General features: G+C 39.0%; 1 protein-coding gene across 1 annotated transcript in view; it reads left to right on the forward strand.

The window, feature by feature from the left end:
• The first annotated feature begins 7,431 nt into the window (after positions 1-7,431).
• RFX6 (regulatory factor X6) overlaps positions 7,432-24,646 on the forward strand; it is a 38,305-nt gene continuing 21,090 nt past the window's right edge. The window contains exons 1-6 of the mRNA XM_034060974.1: positions 7,432-7,615; positions 7,901-8,057; positions 9,533-9,656; positions 11,838-11,899; positions 18,679-18,756; positions 21,829-21,856. Coding sequence (XP_033916865.1) covers positions 7,432-7,615; positions 7,901-8,057; positions 9,533-9,656; positions 11,838-11,899; positions 18,679-18,756; positions 21,829-21,856 — 633 coding nt within the window. The remainder of the gene's footprint in view (positions 7,616-7,900; positions 8,058-9,532; positions 9,657-11,837; positions 11,900-18,678; positions 18,757-21,828; positions 21,857-24,646) is intronic.

The raw sequence follows: 24,646 nt of genomic DNA on the forward strand, positions 1-24,646 counted from the left end.
TGGTTGATTTAACTTACTGGAATGTCAGAAAGTTTTCACTAGTTTTTTTCTGCTCTTGTTTTCTGTTATTTCAGTGAATGAAACTGTCAGAGAAGTGTCTGACAAGTGCTGAAGCTGGCACAAAGTTAGCAGCAGGAGTGTGTGGCCAGTGCATAGACAGAGACACAGAAGGTGAATACAACCTGTTTTCAGCATTGGTGAGCTGCCCGTGTATGCAGCTGGTAGTAAGCTATACCCAGCTGGTGGCAGAGCCTTTAGGACTCAGCTTTACATAAAGAGAATAGTCCCTTGACTTTAGTGGTTTGCTTCTGTTAACACCTATTTAGCAGTTATTTGCAGATTGGCTAGGTATACAAGAACAAGTGTTGCTGATAGAGGTGCTTGGAGTATCTGCAGAAACTCTCAAAACCACTTCTTCAAGGGTGAACATATTCCCTAACTTCAACTCTATTCTTGGGTCATTCACAGGGTAATCAGAGATGTTTGAGTAGCTGCCCAGTGCAAAACTCAGCTGGCCTTCCTACTTTTCTTTTCCTGGATCCTGCCCACCAAAGCACAGTGCAAATACATGAGTAGTTAAGTGGCTGTTCAGTCTGCAAGATTGTAGGAGCATGTACTTATATGAATACAAACATTTTCTCCTAATTTGGCAAAGGAAAAAAGAATAGATACTGAAAAAACGGCATTTTAAGATCAAGATAAGTAACCTCGGGTAATTGTCTAACATACGCTCAAGAGAGAGGTAAGCATGGGAAATTTTTACTTCCATGTAGCTACACGAGGTCACACTGAAGTCCCCACCTGCACTTTACCCTTTGTACCAACAAAATGTGGAGTCTCCCTGTAGAAGGTAAAGGCATGTGAACTGAAGGGGTTGGTGTCACATAAATACATAATGATAGTTTATTTATTTTGAAATTTCCTATTTGGGAAGAAAAACAAAAGTGTCCACTTTTATAAAAAACAGTGGGTTTTCTTTTAAAAAGCATATGAATGGATGTTGGAGAGGGACTCTTCATCAGGGTCTCTAGCAACAGGACAAGGGGTAATGGGTTTAAACTTAGACAGGGGCAGTTCAGGTTGGATATAAGGGAGAACTTCTTTACTGTGAAGGTGGTGAGGCACTGGAATGGGTTGCCTAAAGATGCTGTGAATGCTCCATCCCTGGCAGTGTTCAAGGCCAGGCTGGATGGGGCTTTGAGCAATCTGGTCTAGTGAAAGGTATCTCTGCCCATGGCAGGGGGGTTGGAACTAGATAATCTTAAGGTCCTTTCCAATCCAAACCATTCTGTGTTTTTAAGAACAATAAATAAGTAAAATATCCAAATGTAATGGAACAGACAGACATGTCTGGCCTTATCAGCTGGAGACCAAGCAGGAAATACATTATTAAACATCACCATCTACTGGATGCCAGCATTTTTTCCTTACAAAGGGAACCCTGAACTTCTGTGTTGAATTAAGCAGTCAGACAAACCTCTGCTTTCACAGACACTGCTTGTACTGCTTGTATAGTTATTGGCAGGTGAAGGTTTGTGGACCTTTTACAGTGACAAGGTGGGGAAAAGATTTTCAATATTAGGAAAACAAACTCAAAAAGTTCAGGGTGATATAATGCAGGCTGTGAAATTGTTAATAAGCCACAATGGGAGTTTAGAAGCTAGAAGGTAGAGGTAGTCAGGCACAGGGGCAATGTCATCCTTTGAGTAATCAGTTTGTTTTCTTGTGATATGTTTGTGTAGACGCACACACACATGTTCACACTATGGAGCTGCATGGCTGTCCTGTCAGGTAGCTCATGCTGACTGAAGTTCCATAGCTTTGAACATTATCCACTTATTCTCTTGGCTGCACAGAGAAAGTTCATCCTTATTTGTGGGATTTCACAGCATCAGGACTAGCAGCGAGGCTCACAGAGCTTGCTGAGGGCAAAAGGCACCAGGACCAGTTACAGTCCTCTGCTATCGCTTCTGGGCTGGCACAGCTGAGCAGTGAAAGGATGCTTCTCTTCACCATTGAGAGAAGTCCTTGGCCTCACAGTTAAGGATGGCTCTTTCCTTGACCAATGCTTCTCCCCTCTTTATCCCACTTTGCATCTCTCCCACCTCATTTTTCTTCAAGTTTCAGAGAAGCAATATCACTGTATGGGAGAAATGAACGTATGAGTATCCTCCTCTGTACCAGAAGACAGATCTAATGGAGAAGTGGTAAAACTTTGAGGGCTCACTTCTTTCTTTCCCTTTGCTTTCTCATTTGCTTTGGTTTCATTTGGTTGTATTCACAGAAGCAGTGACTCAAGCCACCAGAACTAAACAAGTTCTTTAGAGAAATTATTTAGAAGAAATAGCTGAGGTATAAGCACCTTTGGAAGGGCTCAGAAAAAAAAGCTGCAATGAACATGGAAAGGCAAAGAATTTTTCTGGATATTGAATGATGTTCTAAAGCCATCATTACAATTAGTTTATCAAAAGGTTTGATTGGATAACTATTGGAAACAATAAATCTGATATTATGGAGGATGCTTCAGTTCTTAGAATCTTTAATTCTTAGATATTTCTCTAAAGGAATTTTTGTGATTAAATAACTTATTCCTGGTTATATCGTTTCAAGAGGTGTTGTCAGTGACAGGGCAAAATGCAGAGAGGCTTTTAGATTAGTGCAATGGTTTATTTTTTTTTTGGTTGAGAAAAAAATTACATCAAAAATTAAAAAAAAAAAACAGAAATGGACCATCAAGAAGAGCTAGAATCATGCTATGTCAAGGTAGAGGGAATGACAGACACTGATGATAATGAGAAATTTCTTTATTATTTCCTTGTGGAATACTGGTATGTACCATAGTGTTACATACATACTGCCCAAATATTCCAAATATACTGTCAGCATATTTGGAAATAAATAGGTGTTAGAGTCTATCAAATAGTCCTGATACCAACACCACGTCAGAGCGAGGATATGAGGTGAAACAGTTCCAAACACACAAACACCACGAAGTTACACAGGAAGAAATCATTAACAAATTGTCTTTCTGTTGCTGCATTTATCTCCAAAACCTTTTCCAGTACAACACACAGAATCCCTCAAGTAGGTTATTGTTACTGGCAATTCACTCTGATACAAATAAAGTATCAAACATTTTGTTTCAATGTGCTGTGTTGGCAATAAGGAAAAGGAACACTGCAGCAAGATAAAATGGTGCGATACCTGAGTGCTGATATAAAAGATATTTCACATGCAAATTATTGAAAAATTATTCTACTGCACTACAGAGCACATGTGTCTGAGCATTCACTCCAGGCTGCATAACAGAATCTGTTGAATTTTGGTGGTATTGAACCATTACAAAATTCACTTTAAACTAAGGAAGACTACCTAGGCTCTCAGTACAGACAAGGAAGTGAAACAGATTTGTGAGAGGATTATTTGTATCAGTGGATAATGTGCCTGGTATGAATTATCCCTGGTAGACACCTTTTCTTTTGCACTGACTATAAAGAGAGACTTGAAGTGACTGGATCAGACTCAGAAAACTAACTCTGAGACAAAGTTAGACAAGAGGGATCCCATGTTTCAAGGACATATCATAAAATCAGCACAGTTTGGGCTGGAAGGGACCTTTAAAGGTCACCTAGTTCAACCTTCCTGCAATGACCAAGGACATCTTCAACTAGATCTGGTTGCTCAGAGTCCCTTCCAATCTGACCTTGAATGTTTCCAGGGATGGGGCACCCACCACCTCTCTGGGCCATAATTTCAGTTAAAAAAAAAAAAAAAGAAATATATATACATACATACACACAAACATATATGCAAGTTTTGAATACAATGACAAGAAATAGATACATGTGGATATATAATTCAACAGTTCTACTTCATAATTCAGATTTCGCTCAGTAATGAGCAATATTGGTAGCATCATAATTCTCAGTGGACACACCACAAAACGATAACTATTCCTAGGTCCTAGCAATGCTGTCGTGTCTGTGGTACTTCTGGCTGCAGATACCCCAGCTCTGCATCAGTCCCCTCTCTTTTGTCTCCCAAAGGCTAAGATCATACATCTTGGGTACACAGCCCACTCCAGCAGCAGGGAGTTTAAATGTGCGGTAGGATTGTAACCTGCCATCCTTTGCTACAGCAAAGAGCAGGAACACACAGAGTTGCTGCTCAGAGGGGGTTTGTAGATCTCAAAAAAGGATTGAGTGGAGGAGAGGTGTTGTGCGAGGCAGTCAGTCTTTGAATCCCAGGAATGGGAGAGAGAAGGTCCCAGTATCCTCTGGCTCACTTTGTTCTGCAGACTGTAGCAAACAATAAAGTCACCAACAGCTCAAATGTGGAGTTAATGATGATAAAAAGAAAATTATATCCCAGGCCATCATGAACCACCCTGAGCCTCTTCTCCAAACAGTTCAGCACTGCACTGTTCGATTCTAGTGTCAGGAAATGTTGGTACAGCTTTTCCCAGCCCTGTGTCTAAGGCACTGCTTAGCAGAAACCAGCCTTCTGACTGATACAGGATGAGAGTCATGTTCCCAACTTCCAAGGAAACTGCCTCTTCTCAGCTATGACAAATTTTTGAGACACAGATGAGAATCAGATCTAGCCTTTGAAAGGCTTTTCTTTCTTATAACATTGCTAACTTAAATATATATATATTTAAGGCAAAATATGAAATACCTTGTTCTAAAATTACTGCTTTGACTCCTAAGCCACGTACAGAACAACTACCTGTGATCAACTAAAGTACAGGGATATTCTTCCCATCTGCTGCATTATTTGTTAGATGTTGCTGAGCTGATTCACACGCAGTGCAGGGGGAAAAACCTTCCCTGCTGCAGGAGGGTTGGTCCAAGAGCCTATTCTTCTAATTACATTGAGGCTACAGATGGACTATTGGCTTAAAACTTGAGTTAGATCCTGAAGATTTGTTTCTAGCATGGAATCCATTTTGAGAAATTTGGGTTTGCAGCTCAGACAGCTATGCTCAGAAGGACTCAGAGCACTTTTCTAGCTATGATACTAGCCTTCGAAGAAAGTACAGGGGTAAGAATGCTAAGTGATAATAAAAACGTATGTTTTGTTTACATGAAATATGACCTTTCCATCGGGATGAATGCTTCTGAGATTACTTCAAACAACAGAAGACCAGGAATTAACTTCCTGAGGTAAAAAGAGTAATACACAGTGTGTTAATTATTTTTAAGAGACCTTTTCAGTTGCCTCAAATCAACACCCTCAATAGGCAGGTGTGACAATTTGTCACATTTAAGGTCCAGTAAACAGAAGATGGACTAGTGATGACCTGCTTATGGTGGAGTAGGTGCTTCAGAATGCACTACTGAGGCAAAGGCTCAAGGGAAGTCAGGCAAATGAACAAAAATAATAGCAAAGATGTCACTAAAGGCAGAGTTGAATCTGGCTGAACAGACTGGTAAATGGGCCTGTAAATAGAAGCAACATGGTAAAAAGAGAACTGTTGGAACTGGATGGAAGCAAGAATGGTCTGAAAGAAGGTAATGAGGGATGAAATAATTAAGGTGGAAGATGAAAACCAAAGCTAAGGCAATTGGTTTAGTTCCAGGAGTGGAAAGGTATCCCAATTTTTAAGTTGTACTTGTTTGGTTTTGGAAATGAAATGACAGCCAGAAAGGAGACATGCTAACAGTCCCCAAACTGTTGTCACTGTCACTGTCACTTTCTGTCACTGGCAAAGTGACAAAAATAGAACAGGAGTAATCATGTTCTTATACAGATAGAAAAAAGAAGTGGTGGACACAAGCTGAAGGGAGATTGCTCGATAGTAATACAAATTTTTTACTGTCAGATGATCTGGGCATGTTGTGATCCTCCATTGCTGGACATCTTTAAGAACAAATGAAAGAAATTATTTTTGGATCATATAGGTATAATGATACCTGTCTGTAATCCCAGGGTGAAAACTAGCTGGTTCCTGGACTGGACCCCTTGTTCAATTAATGTTGATGATAGAATTCATTAGGATCACTGTGGATATTCTAATGTCATAGCAAAGGAAAATACTGGTCTTAAGAAATGACTACATTTAGGTCCCTACATCCAAAAAGGCATAGGATTTTGCCCACAAAAGTTCAACACAAGGATTAGTAGCTGGGAAATTTTATTATATTGCAGAAATATTGATCCTCATGGGCCAAATTCTGAAGCACTCAGGTCAGCCAAAAGTCACAGAGAAGTCAGAGGGTCAAATGTGATTTTACCTCAAAACAAAGCCATTGAAACCAGAAGCTGAAGTGTCTCAATGAGTTATGCTAATAACTGATTATGCTAAGAACTTGGTGCAATCTGAAGCACAAATACAGGCTTAGCAGACTGGATTGAAAGCAGCCCTGAGGAGAAAGATCTGGGGATGCCAGATGATGGGAAGCCCAACAACATGAGCCAGCAGTGTGCTCTTGCAGCCCAGAAAGCCAACCGTATCTTGGGCTGCATCAAAAGGAGTGTGACCAGCAGGTCGAAGGAGGTGATCGTGCCCCTCTACTCTGGTGAGACACCCCCCCGGAGTACTGCATTCACCTCCGTGGCCCCCAGCACGAGAGGGTGAGTCCAGAGGGAGGCCATGAAGATGATCAGAGGATGAAGAAAGCCTGAGAGAGTTGAGTTTGTTCAGCCTGAAGAAGGGAAGGCTCAGGGGAGACCTTAGAGCATCTTCCGGTGCCTAAAGGGAACCTACAGGAAATCTGGAGAGGGACTTCAGACAGAAGCATGGAGGGACAGGGTAAGATGTAATGGCTTTAAACTGAAAAAGGGTAGATCTAAATTAGATACTAGGAAAATATTCTTCTCTATGGTGAGAAATCCTCTTCTCGAGTGATGAGACACTGGAACAGGTTACTCAGAGAAGCGGCGGCTGCCCCATCCCTCGAAGTGCCTGCCAATCAGCACCCCTTGCTCTCACCGTGAGCGGATGAGGCGAATCCCTGCAGGAGCCCTCTGCTCTGAAGAGATGCGGGGACTCCCTGCGGCCGCCCCTTGTGTTTGTCGCGACGGGGCGGTGGGCCAAGAGCTGCACCCTCACACAAGCGGGAGCCACCGCTGGCGGGAGTTAATCATTAAGTTCCCAGCAGATCCGCTCCGTGCAGGCTCCCCTGAACCTCCTGGGCTTCCAGCCATGCCCTCTCCGCTCCCGGCCAGGTGCTACCAGCCCGACTGAGCACCACGGCGGGAGGGGAGACGGGAGGCAGGGACAGTCAGGGACAGGCAGAACTCCCCGCTGCCTCCTGTCAGCGACAGAATCCCAGGAGAAGCCCTCTCCGCGGACACGGGGGAGCAGCCGTGAGGAGGGAGTGGCTCCCGCGGGCAGCCTCTGCCCGCTCAGGAGCAGCCCCCAGCTCCCTAAGGCCGCCGTTGGCCCGTCCCGCCGCCCATGGGGCTGAGCAGGCGGCGGTGAGGAGCATGGCCAAGGGACCCGAGCAAGAGGACGCCTTCTTGCACCTCCCTGCCTCACAAGCCGTGCCCTCCGCCGCGCAGGAGGACTGCTACCCGGACTTGCTGCCCTACGCCGAGGAGGGGCTGTGTGCCGGGGAGGGCCAAGAGAGGGGGCTCCCGGAGCCTGCGCTGCCCGCCGGCATCAAGGCAGGTACGAGGTGGGGCGCCGGCAGCGCACTTGTGGCAGCCGCAGGACAGGGCGGGTGCGGGAGAACCGGACGAGGCGCGGCGGGCGGGCGGGCCACCGAACCGTCGGTGCTGTTCGCGGTCCTGCCTCGGGCGGCCCGGCCAGTCCCTCTGGCAGCGGCGGGCAGTGCGGCCGGTTAAACGGGTGCCTACGGGGCCCCAGCCGCTTCGGGAGGAGGAGGCGGCGGCGTGCTGCCGGAAAGTAACGATGCTCTTGGGTTTCTCTTCTTGCTCCTCCGCCGGCGCTCAGAAACACGCTTTAACAGCGAAGCCCTGTCCCCGGAAGAAGAGGATGCAGGCACTCGCGACGGCACACTGAAAGCTGCGGACCAGAGCCCGTCTGCGAAGAAAAGCGTCGCGCAAATCATGAAGGACAAGAAGAAGCAAACGCAGCTCACTCTGCAATGGTAGGGCTGCCCAGGCGAGCCGCTGCTGCCCTGCCCCGGGGGGACCTTCCTGTAAAGCCGAGGCTGCAAGGAGCGCTGCACCTCACAGATCCTTTAGGAGTAATTGTAATCTGTGGGTTTGTGGAGTGATGTTTGGTTGGTGGTGGTTTTTTTTCGGATAAGCCTCGTCTACGAATAAGGACATCCACCCCCAAATTTCTAGTAGAGGTTTATCAGTTAACTGAAATCTCCAACAGATTCTCACAGTATGTGTCTATTGATGAAACCTATCGAAAAAAAATGTAGAAATGAAGCATTAGTGAAGAATTACTTTTGTGAATGAATGTTTTAATTATCCTTTAAGGCTATGGCTGTTAGATTTTCACTGCCATATAATTTTTACATCAGAATCTACTCTGCATGGAACTTCTAACTTCATTTTATCTGGGCAAAATTAAAACCAAATAGCAGGTAAAATTCTGCAGACTTTAACTGATAAATGTTTCTATTAAAGCACATTTAAAATTATGAAGGAGTGGTGTTGAATTAAATGGCATTTATTTACCAAATACTGACTGTAAACCTAGATTTCATTTTTTCCCTTCTAACTGAAAAATTAGAGTAACCCAAGCTACTCAGTTTCATAGTCTAGTTTACATCTGATTTAGAGGATAAATTGTAAGGATTTGGGTCTGATGAGTCAGTGCAAAACTATTCTGTGCACAGCATTTACTACACAGTATTTTCTTACAGATTTGTGTAATTTGAGAAAGAAATAGGCTGCACATCATCCCAGGAGTAGCAAATAATGTAAACTGATAAAGAAACAGGACAACAGTGAAATACCCAGCTGTTACCAAAAGTTCAGTTCAAGTGAAGACAGACAGTTTTTTTACTTCAGTTTTCAAAGTTTTGCTATAATGACAATCAGTAGGCACTTGTATTCTGTAAACTGATTTGGAAGCTACATAAAAAAGGCACTCTTTTCAGAAAAAGCCAATTCTTTGCTTTTCAGTATGGTTTGGTCAAGAAATGGTTTCAGGTCCAGCATGGACATTGAAAAGCAAAGAAGAGAAAGAAAAGAAAAGAAAGAAAAGAAGACATGTTAGCACAGGTATTAAAAATACAGTGGGGCAGAAGATGCCCCTGCTCTATTCAAAGGACAGACTTAAGCCTTTCATAGTCTACTTAGTGCTCTTATTTTCAGAGCAAGGCTGGCTCTTGGGTGGTGATAATTTCTATAAGACAAAAAGTTCAAACATTGAAAAAGATGGGGCCTGGCCCCAGGTTTCATATATTCTGCAACTAGCATAAGCATAAAGAGTGGAGTTAGTCTGTGGTATCTGCCTTATTTAGGAGAAACTTATTTGGGTGTTTTTATGGAATATTTCAGTAAAATTAAAAAAGAAGAGGCCAGTACCAAAATTCAAAAGGAAAATGAGATCAGGAGACCTGGAATGTTGCTTCTCATTCTGGCAGTTTCTTTCTCTGTACAGGTTGGAAGAAAACTACATTGTCTGTGAAGGAGTTTGTTTACCAAGATGCATCCTATATGCACATTATTTGGACTTCTGCAGAAAAGAGAAGCTAGAACCTGCTTGTGCTGCAACTTTTGGGAAGGTAAAGAGTAAATGCTTTCATAATTTACTGTATTAATACTTCGATGGAATCGCAATTTAGTACACCTCTGTTGAAGTTCCTCTCAAATTCACATCAGACTACATTGTTTCATATGATAGGATTTTGTGACATCAGATTTAGGAAACTGATATTCCCTTTCATTTACTGCTATTTCATACAAACAAAGACATTCTCTCAGAGAGATTTTTCTTTTCCTTTTTGATGATGATGTTAATAGGGTTCTTTCCACAAAACCAGATCTGACATGGAGGACACTTAATTATACTAAAGGCAGTGTAAAGTGAGATGTGACACAAAAAGCAATACAAGAAGAGGAATAAAAATCAATAACACAGAGAGCTCCTGAATGAAAAACTGTTGATTCATCCTCTTTTCTACCCTTCTCTACAATTAATCCTAAAATCGTTTTATGAAAGGGAGATGTGAACTCTCCAAATTAAATTCTCAGTAGTTAGTGAAACAGGAAACTAAAAATGCTTCAAGGATCATCTTTTTTTAAACGGTACTGATCTAGTCATTGTTCATACATAGCAAAATGCATTAATTTAATTAAATAATAATAATGGGGTTTAAATCCAGTTCATAAAATGTTAACTTACCAATCTTTTTCTCCTGAATTGGATATACTGAGAAAGTGTCTAATTTTCATTACAGTTTCAGTATAAATGAGGAAGACAATAGCTTTCCATATAAACATTGTTATGACAGTGATCTATTAGATACATCTACTTCTATTACTGAATTACTTTTTCACTTAATAAACCTTTTGCCTTAAACATCATTGTCCACAGGAAGAGTAGGATGTTTTAGGACGCTAATCTCAACTTCAGGACTACAGTGACAGAATGTTTTGCTTGATTTGGATTAAATCATGTAACATGAATTCTTTATGTGCAGCATAGAGCTAAAGGAAAATTTCATAGGGTTTTAGTGAGCATAAATAAGTTTAAGACTGTTCAACACTTTGATAGTCAATGACACAGAAGTATCTGTGAGACAAATATTTGCTTGCTTTAACTTTCAGATCACACTTTCCAAATAAAAAATAAATTTATTTTTAGTTTTTTTTGACTGTAAACAGAATGGCTAGAGGGCAGACCTTTCCCTGGTTTTGTTTAGGTCTCTGAAGCAAAAGGTACAGTTGCATTTTAGGGACCTGAAGGAAGCAGGATCCTGGTGAAGAAAACTAAATTTTAAACTGTAGAAGTGAAAACGAAAGAATAGGAAGGATAGGAAGAAGTTTATGGGTGGGGAGACTGGAGTTACATAGCAAGAGGGACAAAGGATGAAAGGATAAAAGCATGGAATCACAGAACCGTAGAATCAACTAGGTTGGAAAAGACCTTTAAGATCATCCAACCATAACCCCAGGACTGCTATGACCCCCACTACACCATATCACTGAGGACCTCATCTACATGTTTTTTGAACACTTCAGAGAGGATGATCCCACCAGTGCCCTGGGCAGCCTGTTCCAATGCCTGATCACCCTCTCTGTGCAGAAATTTTTACTAATATCCAATCTAAACCTCCCCTGGTTCAGCATAAGGCTGTTGCCTCTTGTCCTGTCGCTTGTTACTTGGGAGAAAAGTCTGACCCTCACCTCACTACAACCTCCTTTCAGGTAGTTCTTGAGAGTGGTAAGGTCCCCCTGAGCATTTTTCAGACTAAACAACCCCAGTTCCCTCAGACATTCCTCCTAAGACTGATTCTCCAGATCTTTCTCCAGCTTTGTTGCCTTTTTCTGGATCCAATCCAGCACCTTACTGTATTTTTTGTAGTGAGGGGCCAGAAATGAACATACTATTCAAGGTGCAGCCTCACCAGTGTAGTACAGGGGGATGATCACTGCCCTGGCCCTGCTGGCCACACTATTTCTGATACAGGCCAGGATGCAGTTAGCCTTTTGGCCACTTGAACACAAGCTGGGTCATGTTCAGCTGTCAGTCAGCACCCCAGGTCCTTTTCCTCCAAGTAGCTTTCCAGCCACTCTTCCCCAAGCCTGTAGTGTTGCATGCTTAATTGTTTCTGTTGTGACGTGTCACAAGTATTTATTCATGGACTACATTACACCATAGACTAACACTACTATTCTTCTATGAACAGATTGCTAAGAAAGCATACCGGTGTTGGAAATTAACACAGCTTTTTTCTCTTCAGACCATTCGCCAGAAATTCCCCCTCCTTACCACAAGGCGGCTTGGAACAAGGGGCCATTCAAAGTAAGGTGCACTTCATCTGTGTATCCACTAACAGAATTTGTTCTGTGAATGACGTGTTTCCCTGTCTCCACTATATATAATTAATATAACATATCCTGACGGGCATGGGGGTTTTATTCAGATGACAAGCTGAAAATTATAACGTTCAATAATAAAACTGATAAGAGAGTTTGAGTTTTGAAAACATTACTTCAGGCAGTTTCTAAAAATTAAACTAATTAAGCTTCTAAACCTTGTCATTATATTCATAAATCCATGCATTTATTGCAAATAACTGTGGTTTTCATTGTCTTTTGCAAACCTAACAACTTTCTTTGTCTTCCTTATATAACTATATGGATTAATTTAAAGACACTAGGAAAAAAACATTGCCTTAAATTGAGAAGAAGGAATACATTTGGTCTATGTTGCAGGTAATTCATAAAAACTCTGAAAAGTACACACCTATAGTACGGTCATTTCATAAATAATGTATACAGGTAATCTGTATATTTGATCTGTGGAATATTAGGGTGTAGGAATAGATCAGATAATTATATATCACCTGTGGTGATATTTGTATTAGTTCTGACATTATGCTTTTGGTCACAGTAAACCAGGGGTGAACAGTGGTAGCAACATATTCGCTTATGTCTAATCTCCCTTCTATGTCCTGATATCATGACTGCTGGGGAAGAGCTGATGAATTGTCCCCAGTCTGATTTTGTTTTTTAACAGGGGAATGCTACTTATAAGGAAATGAAAATACTACCTAGTGTGTGCCTAGTGTGTTGGCTAAGGAATGTAGAGAAGTCAAATAATGCTCTAGGATGTTGCTAGAGTCAAGCTATAAGTTAGGCAATTCTAAGAAAACTTCTATCCCTGTTTGGGAAGTGACAAATGCAACAGTTCTCTGTAGTGCCTGAAACCAAGTCTGGCTCAGAGATTTTCTGAATGTTGTGCTTTAAACTGTTATTTCAGTGTTTATTAATATCCAGTTAAAAAAAAATATTTAAACCTAAATAATGTGCTGGTACCATTCAACATAAAATAGGGCTAGTTAAATAATTTTGTTATTTTAAAGCAACCTCCAGAAATATAACGGTTTTCAATCCCAAATAACATTTAGACTAGATTCTTATCTGTGTATTTCTATTCATTTCAGAATAGATTCCCCAAAAAATAGGTTATTTCTATGAAGAGCAAATTAAGATAGATATTGTGTCCAGCTTTTGGTGTAAACACAAAAATTGAATATTTATTATTAATGCAAATATTTTAGGAGATGCATACCCTTAAACATGTGAGTAGCCCTAGGGTTTTTCTCATGCTTCAAATTAAGAATATTCTTATATACTTGCTGAGTTCATCCTTGACTTATAGAAGAAAGCACAGAGGGATGATGGTTTACTGAAATAAAACTAAACCCCAGAAAATTAGCAAAGCATTTTGCTAATGAATAAGATAGAGAACTAGAATTACTGACAGAAGAGACTCAAACATTCTGTTTGTTTGGGAAAACTCTTTTGAATGACTTAGCCTTGAAAGACAAAATTATTATTGTCTCTCAGTAATTTATAAGCAAAAGTCAAATTGAAAGGAGACTGTAAAGGAAAATAAATACAAGGTTGTGGTTTTCCCCAGAGCTTTGCAATATACAACAAATGTCTGAAGGACTGATTGTTTACTTTTATAATTTTGGGAGGTTGATTTATGTTGTCATGCTTGGTTTTCTTTTTGCCTTAGAAACATAAGAAATAGCCAGTTGATTCCAAAGTAGTTTTGCTAACGAATGCACCAGAGATGTCATTTGTGAATTTTAAGGTTTGTTGCAGTATAAATGAAGGTAGGGAAGAATTTCAATTTCCAATTTTTACAAAGGCATTCTATTTCCTAGGTGTATCTCAAGTATTTATTTTAAATAATCATTAACTAAAATAAAATTCAAAGGAAATAAAGTCTGCATAGAACATTTTTCCTTTTTTAACTGAGGACAGTTTGTCACAGTCTTACAAATTTATAATCCATTGATTTTTTTCAAGAGAGAGTACGTGGTCTGCATTGTATAGAGAAAATATGGTACTGAAGTTAATTTCTCTTTGGAAAATAACCTATTGATGCTGAATAGAGGGGTTTTCTGGAAAGCCACTATTAGAAAGGTTACTTATAGGAGAAAAGAGGGATTTCATGTATTGCCACCTGTGGTGAAGTTTAGCTATTGTTATGGGCATAAGCTCATGCAGATTTAGCTTTGCAGATGGACATTTGCTGCTGGTGTTGTGTTTAAGATTTTAGGATATCTGGTACAACCCGTGCAGGAATATTTGGCAACCTACTAATTCCTCAATGCATTGGTTAAGTCTTACACAGGCTCATAACCCAACATATTTGAAGAACCACTTTCAGGTTATAATGAATGAGATAATATAAGGCGGAAAGTCTCCCAAATGCTCATCACAGTTTTGTTCTGACATATCTAATGAGCTGATAATGAGGATCCAAACTTCCAAACATATCATGTGTCTGCATAATTTAAAACATTGTAAGTCAACTTCTATTAAGTAAAGGAATATATTTAAAATATAGGTTTTGACATGGAAATCTAGCTACAAAATTAATAGTTTTGGAACATGTGTCGCTAGATTCCCCTTTTCTCTAAGACATTTAACATTATGAGCATGGAAATGCCTCATGCCCAACAGTTCTTCAGCAAATCCCATATCTCTATTGACCTTGGTGGTATTATGTGCCATATTTTCATACGGATTAACTGTTCTTGAACAATTTCCTTAAAGGGATGAGGCATTGGCAGGTTTTGTTTGAACATCTGGCATTTGTTTTTCCTTTTTTTTTTTAATTATCTGAGTTTTCCTCAGAGGTTTTTCCTCTTCAATTCTCATTTCCACTAAGATACATTTACATTGTTCTTGCTGTGTGAAAAAAGGACCTCATAAAAGGCACAAGTAACAATATCTCCAGTTCAGAGACTGAATAGATCAGCAAGCATTCATAGAGAAGTGTCAGTATAAATAATGGTCTCTGATTATCCATTTATCTATCTCTGATATTGTGAACTATATTCACCTCAGAACCACAGACTCATTGAGGAGAAAATTTATTTCTGCTTTCACCAGGTCTAGAGTCTCTTTCTCTGTGTTTGCATCCAACAACGTATTTGTACAAAAGTGTCAGTACCAAAACACTCATTTAAACATTTGGCCAAGAAGGTACAATGCACTGGATGCAATTTTTTTAATTAAGTTCATTCGTTGCATGCTCATGCTAATCACTCCAGATTGATGATTGTAGGGGAAGGTTTCCATATTCCTGCTAAGTGGAAGAAGATCCAGCATGATAAATACTGCAAACTACTTTCTTAGACTAGTATTTCATAAGCAACAGTTGTCTGTGCAGTAGGTTCTGAGTACACCTTTTTGCATAAGCAATATTGGACATATGGTGGTCACTGCTAGAATTCAGTTATAGCCTTCATGGTACGTGGATTACCTGGAGCAGCTATTTGGGAAACGTACATACTGCTCAGTCTATACACAAAGGAGACTCTTTGAGCTCAAGTTACAATTTAATTTCTTTGTAGACTTTGGTCAATGATGAATCTTAGCTTTTACCCATCATGTCTGAAAACTATTATCTTACTTATTAGGAGTGATTTGGTGGGTTAATAAAACTGATATGGCAGCTGTCCCTGTGATAACAAGTTATTGCAAGTCCCTGAACAGCTTAAGCCTATCATTTCCTTATCAGCTGTCATTTGTGTGAGTGTATGCTAAAATCAGGGCTAGTAGCTGTGTAGAAACATATGTTACAAAAAAACACTGAAATTAAAAGAGAAAAGCAGTTCAGCTTGTTTTTCAAAAGGTTTGTTACAAAAATTGAGAGTAAGTTGCTTGTGATGACTGTTTTTATTTTATTAATTATATAATAGCAGTGTAAATAATAAAATACATATATACTGTACATACACATAGAAATATGCATGTAAAGACACAGAAAGAAGTTACCTGAAGTTGTAGGTTAAGGATGTTATCAGTGTATCTGGGATGAGTACACTCAACTCTCAACAGGGAGCCCAAAACAAGCCATTCAGCTAACAACTTTGGCTTCTAAGAGAATAAAAATCTTCACAACTTATTACTCCCGAAAGAGCTTGAAAAGTACATATTATACTTTTTTTTTAATTGCTTCTGTGTCATGACTAGAAAGCTGTATTTTTTAGTACTAAAAATTCAACTATGCAAAGAGCTGAAGAAAATCAGAATGGTAACTACTATGTCTTGATACACACAGAATAGGCACTGAAAATACCTATTCTCCATAACAAAATGTCACAACAGTAAATTCTGATATGCTGGAGGAGGAAAAAGTGTATTGTCTACCACTGGAAACATGAAAATCCAAATCATACAACAGTTCACGTTTCTAGCCCAAATATGTTAATGTTGAATTAGATATTGAGTAATCTAGATACTGAATCCTAATTTTGTAAAAAAGTAATTTTTTTCCTTGTCTCTGCTCACTCCAGCTTTAGCAGAAGGGAATTCCAAGTTTGTAGTGAAAGGATGGAGCTTTAGCTTTAGAATTTTAAAAAAGACATGTGGTTGAAACTAGGAGATTTAAGGTGTTGGAATGAGATACAGGTAACTGCTTGATTACATGGCCAATGACAAATGTGCAGATAACATTGTTAAGAAGTAGTCACAGCTCTGTTTTGGTTTTCATCCTGTTCAGTGCACCAGCTTTGTGATGCCAAGATGAAGTAAATGCTGTTATTTGCAAGAATCCATACACATGTATTTTCAATACCTCTTGCGTCACATGTAAAATTGCTTAATTTTCATGAAAGAAGAAAAAAGTATTGATGCCTGTAGCATTTGTGTTAGAATTCTGACAAATATTAGGAATTTCCACATCTGGGTCTTTGGCCCAGGTCTGTCTGTTTAATACTCTAAACCAAAAGTAGCGGTTGAAAACCTTCAGAACTTTAGCTCACAACACAGATGACACAGTACTATATGAGAACCAGAGGAAAACAGTCTAGCAATAGGGCATTTAATGAAAGGTCCCATTGGCATTCTAAATCATGCTGAGGTGTCACTTCGCTTTGATCAGTCAGCTCTAACTTTAATGGGTAAAAAGGGAACTGTTACGAGCACATGGTCCTATGTCTTAGCTTCAGGCTATTAATGGGTATTTAAAAGTAGTCAGTTCACCACATCACCGTCCCTCAGAAGAATACAGTTATAGGCAAAAAAAAAATAACAGTAAAGATGCAGGGGAGAAACTATTTGCCTTCCTATGGGTCACCAAGTGCCGCCGCAATCTAGTGGTATTATATTGACGCATCAGTTTCAAGCAAAGAGTAAAAGCTACGATATTTGACAGCAGCCACTTTTGTTCAGATTTCTTGGTTGTAAAATCCTGGATGCATACACAGACTGTCCAGAAATAGAATGACTGTTTCAGCTGAGATTTTCATAGCTACCTAGGGTAAGCAAATATATATCACACAAATGAACATTTTATTAAGCATCTTTTATATCTAATGGCTTTAGTCAGCTTTGCAAATATAAGCATTTGAGGGTTTTGTTCTTATCTGTGACTGTCCCATACAAAAATGACTGTCCCAAACAGTAAAATTATAATTTCTTTCAATTGGTATCACCACAAACAGCAGAGATGTTTATGTGTTCTATGACTATTTGTTGGGGGCTTTGTGTTGTCAATTTCTTCAAGCTTTTGTGAAGTTTCCGCGGAATTAGTGCAGTGCAATGTACTTGAACTACAAGTATTACTTTGGAGCAGTTCAGCTAAACCAGCTGCCATGATGTTTTCAAGCTAACTTCAGTAAAACCCAAATGAACCTGAGTATACTGTCCATAACATTCTTAGACAAATTTGGTTTAACACAGTCAGTTTCTAAATCTATTGAGTGGAATTTTTAAGACAGGGCCTATCACCTTTGATAGATGAACTCAAGCAAACTTTGCTATGACTGGTAAAGAAAGAGCTGCCCCCAGCTTGCTCTCCTGCCCTTCTCCTGAAGGTCAATTCTTTTGTAGCAAAATCACTGGAAAGCAGTTAGTATGTACTGCATAGCTGTTTTCCTTAGCACCAACCCACCCTTTTTAGTGTCTTTGGTTAAGGTGTTGAGCTCAGCACTGCAGAGCCTGAGCAATAAACAGGTTTCCTTCTTTCATCTGTATTTGGGAGCACTGATCTCCAGGAGGGCAGCAAGGAAGACAAATGTGGATGAAAACTGTTTAAGTGGCTGAATAATTCAGAGTCAATCAGCCTACAAGCTGAAAGAAGAATGAATAAATGACAAGTTAGCATTTTAATTCATAGGAGGCTATACACTAATTTATAGGGTACACTGGTGAGTTAGTTTCAACTGGGAAGTGCTCTGTGGCACTGTCTTAAGTATAACAGTGGTAAGCCTGAGAAGATAAACCTGTAAATCAAACAGCACTTTTTCAATAAATAAAATGAGGGAGAAAACATATTAGGGAAAAAGAGATGAGATATGTTTCTGGGAGATTTGCTGTTCCAGCTACATTCTTGTAAGAGAGAAAGTGTTTTAAATTTAAAGAAGACCCTATCCCTGAATTTTGGATCAAATCATGATAATACTGTTTTCTATGAAACCAAATTTTGTTTCATGTCAGTGAAAGGAATTGATAGACACTGTTAAGAAAAGCTTTCAGAAAGCACTGAAAATCAATTTGACAATTTGCTTTACTTGATATATCACTCAGAAACACTCATTTTTTCCCCCACAGGTATCACTATTATGGAATTGGCATTAAAGAAAGCAGTGCATACTACCACTCTGTGTATTCTGGTAAAGGCTTAACCAGGTACAGTAACATAAGGCTGAAACGTAGTCAGTGAAGGTCTAACTTTAACATTCCCTTCAGAAGGTATCTGTTGGACACTAAATTTTGTTAATACCAGAACTAGTATTGCTGCATATCTCAGTGTCTTGTATTTCTATATGTAAGTAGCAGCTTGCTCCCTGAAGACAATGATTTTGTTTTAACAGGTTGATCTAGACCTTTTGGTAGTGACTTTCCATTATGGCTCCTCCTTAGTCAGTGTAGATCTGTACCAACTTGTAACAGCAAAGGATTTGTTCAATTTTGTGTGAGGCATCAAAACACCATTTCCAGAACACTTGTATCATATTGTTTGCTTTTGTGTCACCCTCTGAGTTCTTTCCCCAGGACACCTTCCCATTATGAAATGTCTGTAGAATGGTGTGAAGCTGACACCTGTGGGGCAGAAGGGAGGGGTCACTGTAGATTAATATTTACAGGTCCTTCGACTGGCTAATATCAGTTTAAACCTAACCCAGGAAGCTCTAATTATATTTATTTAAGGGACAGCTAGCAGGATCAATACGTTACGATTGCTGCCTGTTGGTTTGCCAAAGATTAATAGTTCATAAAACAAATGTCTCTGTTCACATATGGCTTGAATGACGGCTTTCATTGTCTACAGCAGTATATGTGTATTAAGTGGGAACTCTGAGAAAGGAAAGGGATAAATGAGTTTATGATTGCATATAGAAAATTCAACCGCTGGCATATTTAGGTTATATCCAAAGAGACTTTTTCCAAACAATGTGACAAGTGTAAAAATTTATTGCAAATGATGCTTAAAATGAGGGATCTCGCCACTGCAGAATTTAAGGTGTAATAGACTGAAATATGCCATTTCCTTGTCCAGTGTTTATCCAGAGCTGTGGAGGTGTTGCTGGTACACAATGAGATGAGGTTCTTTAAATAATACAGAGTTATCTTGAACAATTTGCTCATTTAATTGACTAAAATACAGTTATTTTCATTTAAGGGAATATAATCACTCTTAGTCATCAGTTTTATGTCAGCCTTTTCATGTAAGGCTCTGTCTTTGCAGAATCTAGCAACAATGAACACAAAGAAAGTGAAGGTACTGCAAAATTCCCCACAGCTGCATTTCCAACAGTATACGCTCACACAAAGGCGGCACAGATACTCTCTAAGATTTTCAAGAGTACTCACTAGATTCACCAGTTAGAAAACTTGTCTTTATGTGGGAATTGTGCTCTCACGTATGAGAAGTTGAATTTTCCAGGTCTGGCACTGAAATTGCCTCCCTAGCTGATTTAGAACAGAAGCTCAAATGCTCCTTTTGCAGTCTGGTTGGATTTTTCTGTGTGAAGAGAATGCTGCAGTAGCCTGGTGTTAAGAACAAGCTTCTGGGTAAGGAAAGAGTCAGACAGTATAGGGATTCTGATAGGTTCCTGGATTAAGCCTGGGGGAGAATTAGGCAGTGAAAATATAAGGGTTGATAGTGGTATCAGATCACACCATGTTCGTGTGCAAATGTAGGCATATGGAGGCCTTTACACAAGGCTTACGTTGTCAGATGGCAACTTGTGAAAAGATTAGAAAGGGCAGTGGGGCTCACTTTAGATGCCTAAATATAGGCCTCTACTGCTATTTCAAACTAAATTGGTATTTGTGTATGAAGATTTATGTAATAGAGCTGAGTACAATAGTCCTTAAATGCAGGGTTGCAGATGCCCAAATCCTTAAATTCCACTCTAAATTTGACCTCCCAGTTCATTTAAATAACAAGCCTGTGAAAGGAGCATACTTAACATGCTAACACCAAAAATCATTAGTATCCACAGCACTGTGTGAAGGGTAGCGTTAGCTAGCAATTAAGGCTCTGAAGGAACAATGTTAGCAGATGCTTCCTCATGCTTTTGCTGTACATTCTGTGTACATTTTGCTGCAAATATGGAAATCTACAGTCTGTGACAAATACATTAGCTGTTAAGGTAATAATCTCCACATTGTAACGCACTGAGTGATGCCTTCTTTCATACTTACCTATCAACAGCCAAGGGAATTCTGTAGGTAACATGTGCTGGATCATCACATAGAATCATAGAATCATAGAATAGTTAGGGTTGGAAAAGATCTTAAGATCATTTAGTTCCAACTCCCCTGCCATGGGCAGGGATACCTCACACTACATGATGGGAGTTGTCAGGCACCTGTGCCTGGTCTGGGTGGGACAACTGCTCAGCCTCTGGTTTTCTGTCCTGCCAGGAGAGCATCTCAATGGCATGAAATCACAATATTGCTGCTAATAATTATAAGACTTCATGTTGCCTGTAGTATCTCATCAGTTGGCAGCTAGCAGAACAGAAAATAATAATCAAACAACATTTATCATTATACTGATCCATTAGAATCTCTGTAATTACACATTGTCTGGTTTAGTAATTACGATTTAAAAAGTGTGCTTTCTAATTTCTGCACTGAAAAGTTGCCTGATAGTCCAATGACTTCACTGGGAATATCTCAATTGGACCCTTAATAGGACATATACTATACTGCAATACATTTTTGCCAGTTAATGAATCTTTTATCTCAGAAATGCATTTCACCTGCATCCAAATGATGTTGTGGTGAAAAAGAACAGAAAATCACTATAATTTCTTCATTTTCCTAAGAAAAGTAAATAATAGATACATTTTTTTCTGCTCCTAATTTACTCAGCTGTATCAAAGATTTTTTTGTTTTTCCTGGTAAAGACCTCAAGGACTCACCTATGCTGCCCTTTTGCTATTTATGAATTTGTAAAGATCCAAAGAAAAAACTGAAACTGTGTTTTATGCTTTACCATTTTGTCAGTGATCTGAATCATCATGCTTTAGAAGTAGGTGTTCTGACATCCTCAGGCGTTTGCAAATCAATAGAAGTTAAAAAAACCCAACAAAACAAACAAAAAAAACCCCATGATTTTTATTGTAACTACATTTGGAAGAATGTGATCTTTTTTTCTAATCAATCTATCTTATATGTATTTATACCTACAAACTCTAAAAATGTTCCTGTTATGGAAAAAATCACCAAATGTGTTTATTTTCAAAGGTTCTCTGGAAGCAAGTTAAAGAACGAGGTAAGTGTTGTAGTGTGTTTCCTTTTACTTCTGTTATAATTGAAATATTATATGATCTCTGGTTTTAATTTTTGGAAAAGTACGATATTTTCATTGAAGATTAGACTGAGTAATGTCTCTTTTTCATGAGCTGAGCATTTGCTCCTCTGAATATTCAAAGAAAAGTAAGATTGGAAGGCACCTTCTGGAGTTCCGATTCTGATTCCGTTCCCCATAATCACAGAGGCTCATAATAGACCCTCTTAAGCAAAGGATCAAGCTCTGTATTATTTTTTTTGCATCCATAACTTTGGCTTTTTCATAATCTCATTTACCTGATTGGAAGCCAAAAGATGGGTTTTTTTAATAAATAGAATTGTATACCTCTTGATCAGGATTGTCTGTCTCTAATTTTTGGGGTTTATGACATTTTCTTGTGATACGTGTTTTCACCCCTTTAGCTTGCTAGATGGAATGAGCAACACTTTCAGGCACCTCTGATCAGCCTTATAGCCTTTCACTCTACTTGTTCTCATTTGAGTATCTTTATAGAAAAAAAAATCATAAGGACTTGTAAATGGCATATCTCCAGTTTCTATCAGATCTGTGCTTTCTGATGAACTCTAGAACTGTGTTTGGCTTTTTTTTTTCTGGGTTTGTTTGTTGGTTTTTTTTCGTGGGTTTTTTTTTCTTTTCTCCCACAAGTAACCTACATTTTCACTACCGTATGCTATGTTATACTCACTGTCATTCTGGTTTCATTCATACTAGACAATTATGGATTATTGTACATTAAGGGTTAAGAATTGCTCCCAGGATTTTGCTTTGACACTGAGTTCAACTGTCATGGCATAGCCTGCATGAATTATTATTAAACTCCTGAACCTACAAAACAATATAAGCACATCTCATCCACATTGCCACAGAGAAAAGTCCCTAACATGCAGGTATTTTGGGGGCATTACTAGGAATTGTTTGGTAGACTGCTGATTGGCACAGGGCAAAAGAATGCCAGAACCCATTCTGCATAACACTGTTCCAGCATTGCCTGGGAATATTTCCTTGCACCATTTAGTTTACTAGACTAAATATACCCTCTGTGATCAACTGATACACAGAAAGTCTTTCTCCTTTTTCATTTCCAGATAAGCAACTCCTTGCTGATAGCATAAATTCTTATTGGTCCCTGAAAGTGTAGCTTTACTCTATTGATTTTTGTCCCGTTTATTGCCGTTATCTCAAAGCCATCCAGATTTTTCTACATGACCTCTTGGTCTTCCTCTTTATTGATGATTTCATCAGCTCATATCAGCCAATTTAATCCATGGAATGTTCAATGAGATCAGCTCCAAGTCTGATCTTTGAAAATCTTCAATCCTTTTTCAACCAAGTAGTTTCCTTGTCAACACAACTTGTTAGCATTTCTGTTAGAATCAGTTGCTTAAACATTTTACATTCCTGTACTAATCCCCATTCTCACCAGCATAACTAATGATTTCCCATGGTGACTCCATGTCAAGTAGATTAGATCTGCTGCATTTTCCCTATCCAGGTAATCAGTTATCTTATAAAAAAAAAGATAGTGTTATGCCATGGGATATCCCCAGCATATTCGAGGATTCATGATCACTAGTACAGCATTCATTCTTTCAGAGTTTTGAGATGGGAAATGTTTGGCTTCCTTGGCATAAATTAATCCACATTCAGTTCTATCTCTGATGTGGCATTCTCCATCTGGTTAGGAACTAACAGTCCTATAAACCTGTTCAATACATTTGTCCTCCCAAACTTCAATACATTTATCCTCTCAGAAAAAGAATCACAGAGAATTCAGCAGAAATGAGCAAGAAAGATCACATCAGTATGAGTTTTTGATTGTCTAGCTCTGTGTTGTCTGGAATTACTGAGGCAGGTCTTAAATGAAAAAAAAACAAACATCTTTCATGGTCAAAACTTTTTTAACCATCTCAATGTACTGAAGATTAGGCAGCGTACTTTCATAAAAGTGAGCAGGTTATATATCCTTTTTATTTGCTTGAAAGTACATGCAATTAGGCATTCTAGAAAGATTTACAATGATTGCATAAGGTGTAATTCTCAATAGGAACATAAAGACATTGAAAAGATGTTAAAGCACTGATTGTCTAAATATACTGAGTAAATGGCATTTGAATGAACACTTATTGAGTGCCAGGGACACTGTTTACTTCTGGCATGTTTTATCACATTTTCTAGTATTCTCTCTGCAGGGGGAGGTATCGGCAAATTCTTTTATCTAAACCAGTTAGTGCACCATTAGAGTCTGCATGGTTAATTAGGCAGATAATATTACTGTCATTATCTTAATGTTAAATGGTCATTAGAAACAGATGGCATTAAATTGAAAGGGCAAGTGGCAGTGGGTTAAAATATTAAGCCTAGAACTCAGGCACAGTCATTACCATTAGCAAGGTAAAATCATTGCCGATTACCCTCTCTTAAACCTCCCACCAACATCACTGCCTTCTTTTAAATTAACTAATCCCTCTTAATCAGAACTTTTAATATATTTCATGGATAATTACGTAATAAAATCATTAAGATTACTCCTGTTATTAAAAAACAATAAAAACAAACCTCCTGGTACTGGTAGGCAGCTATAACACCACAGAAGTATTGACAGAAAGAAGTACTAATGTTTCTACATTTTTTCAATTTCTTTGACTTGGAGTTTTATACATATTTGAATAGTAGATAGGGCAGTCAAAGTGTGTTTGCATAGCGTATACTTTCATTCCTTGCTGTCTATTTTGGCAGACATTTCACACTATA

This window comes from Melopsittacus undulatus, chromosome 3 (assembly GCF_012275295.1).
Source record: "Melopsittacus undulatus isolate bMelUnd1 chromosome 3, bMelUnd1.mat.Z, whole genome shotgun sequence".
Lineage (NCBI taxonomy): Eukaryota > Metazoa > Chordata > Aves > Psittaciformes > Psittaculidae > Melopsittacus > Melopsittacus undulatus.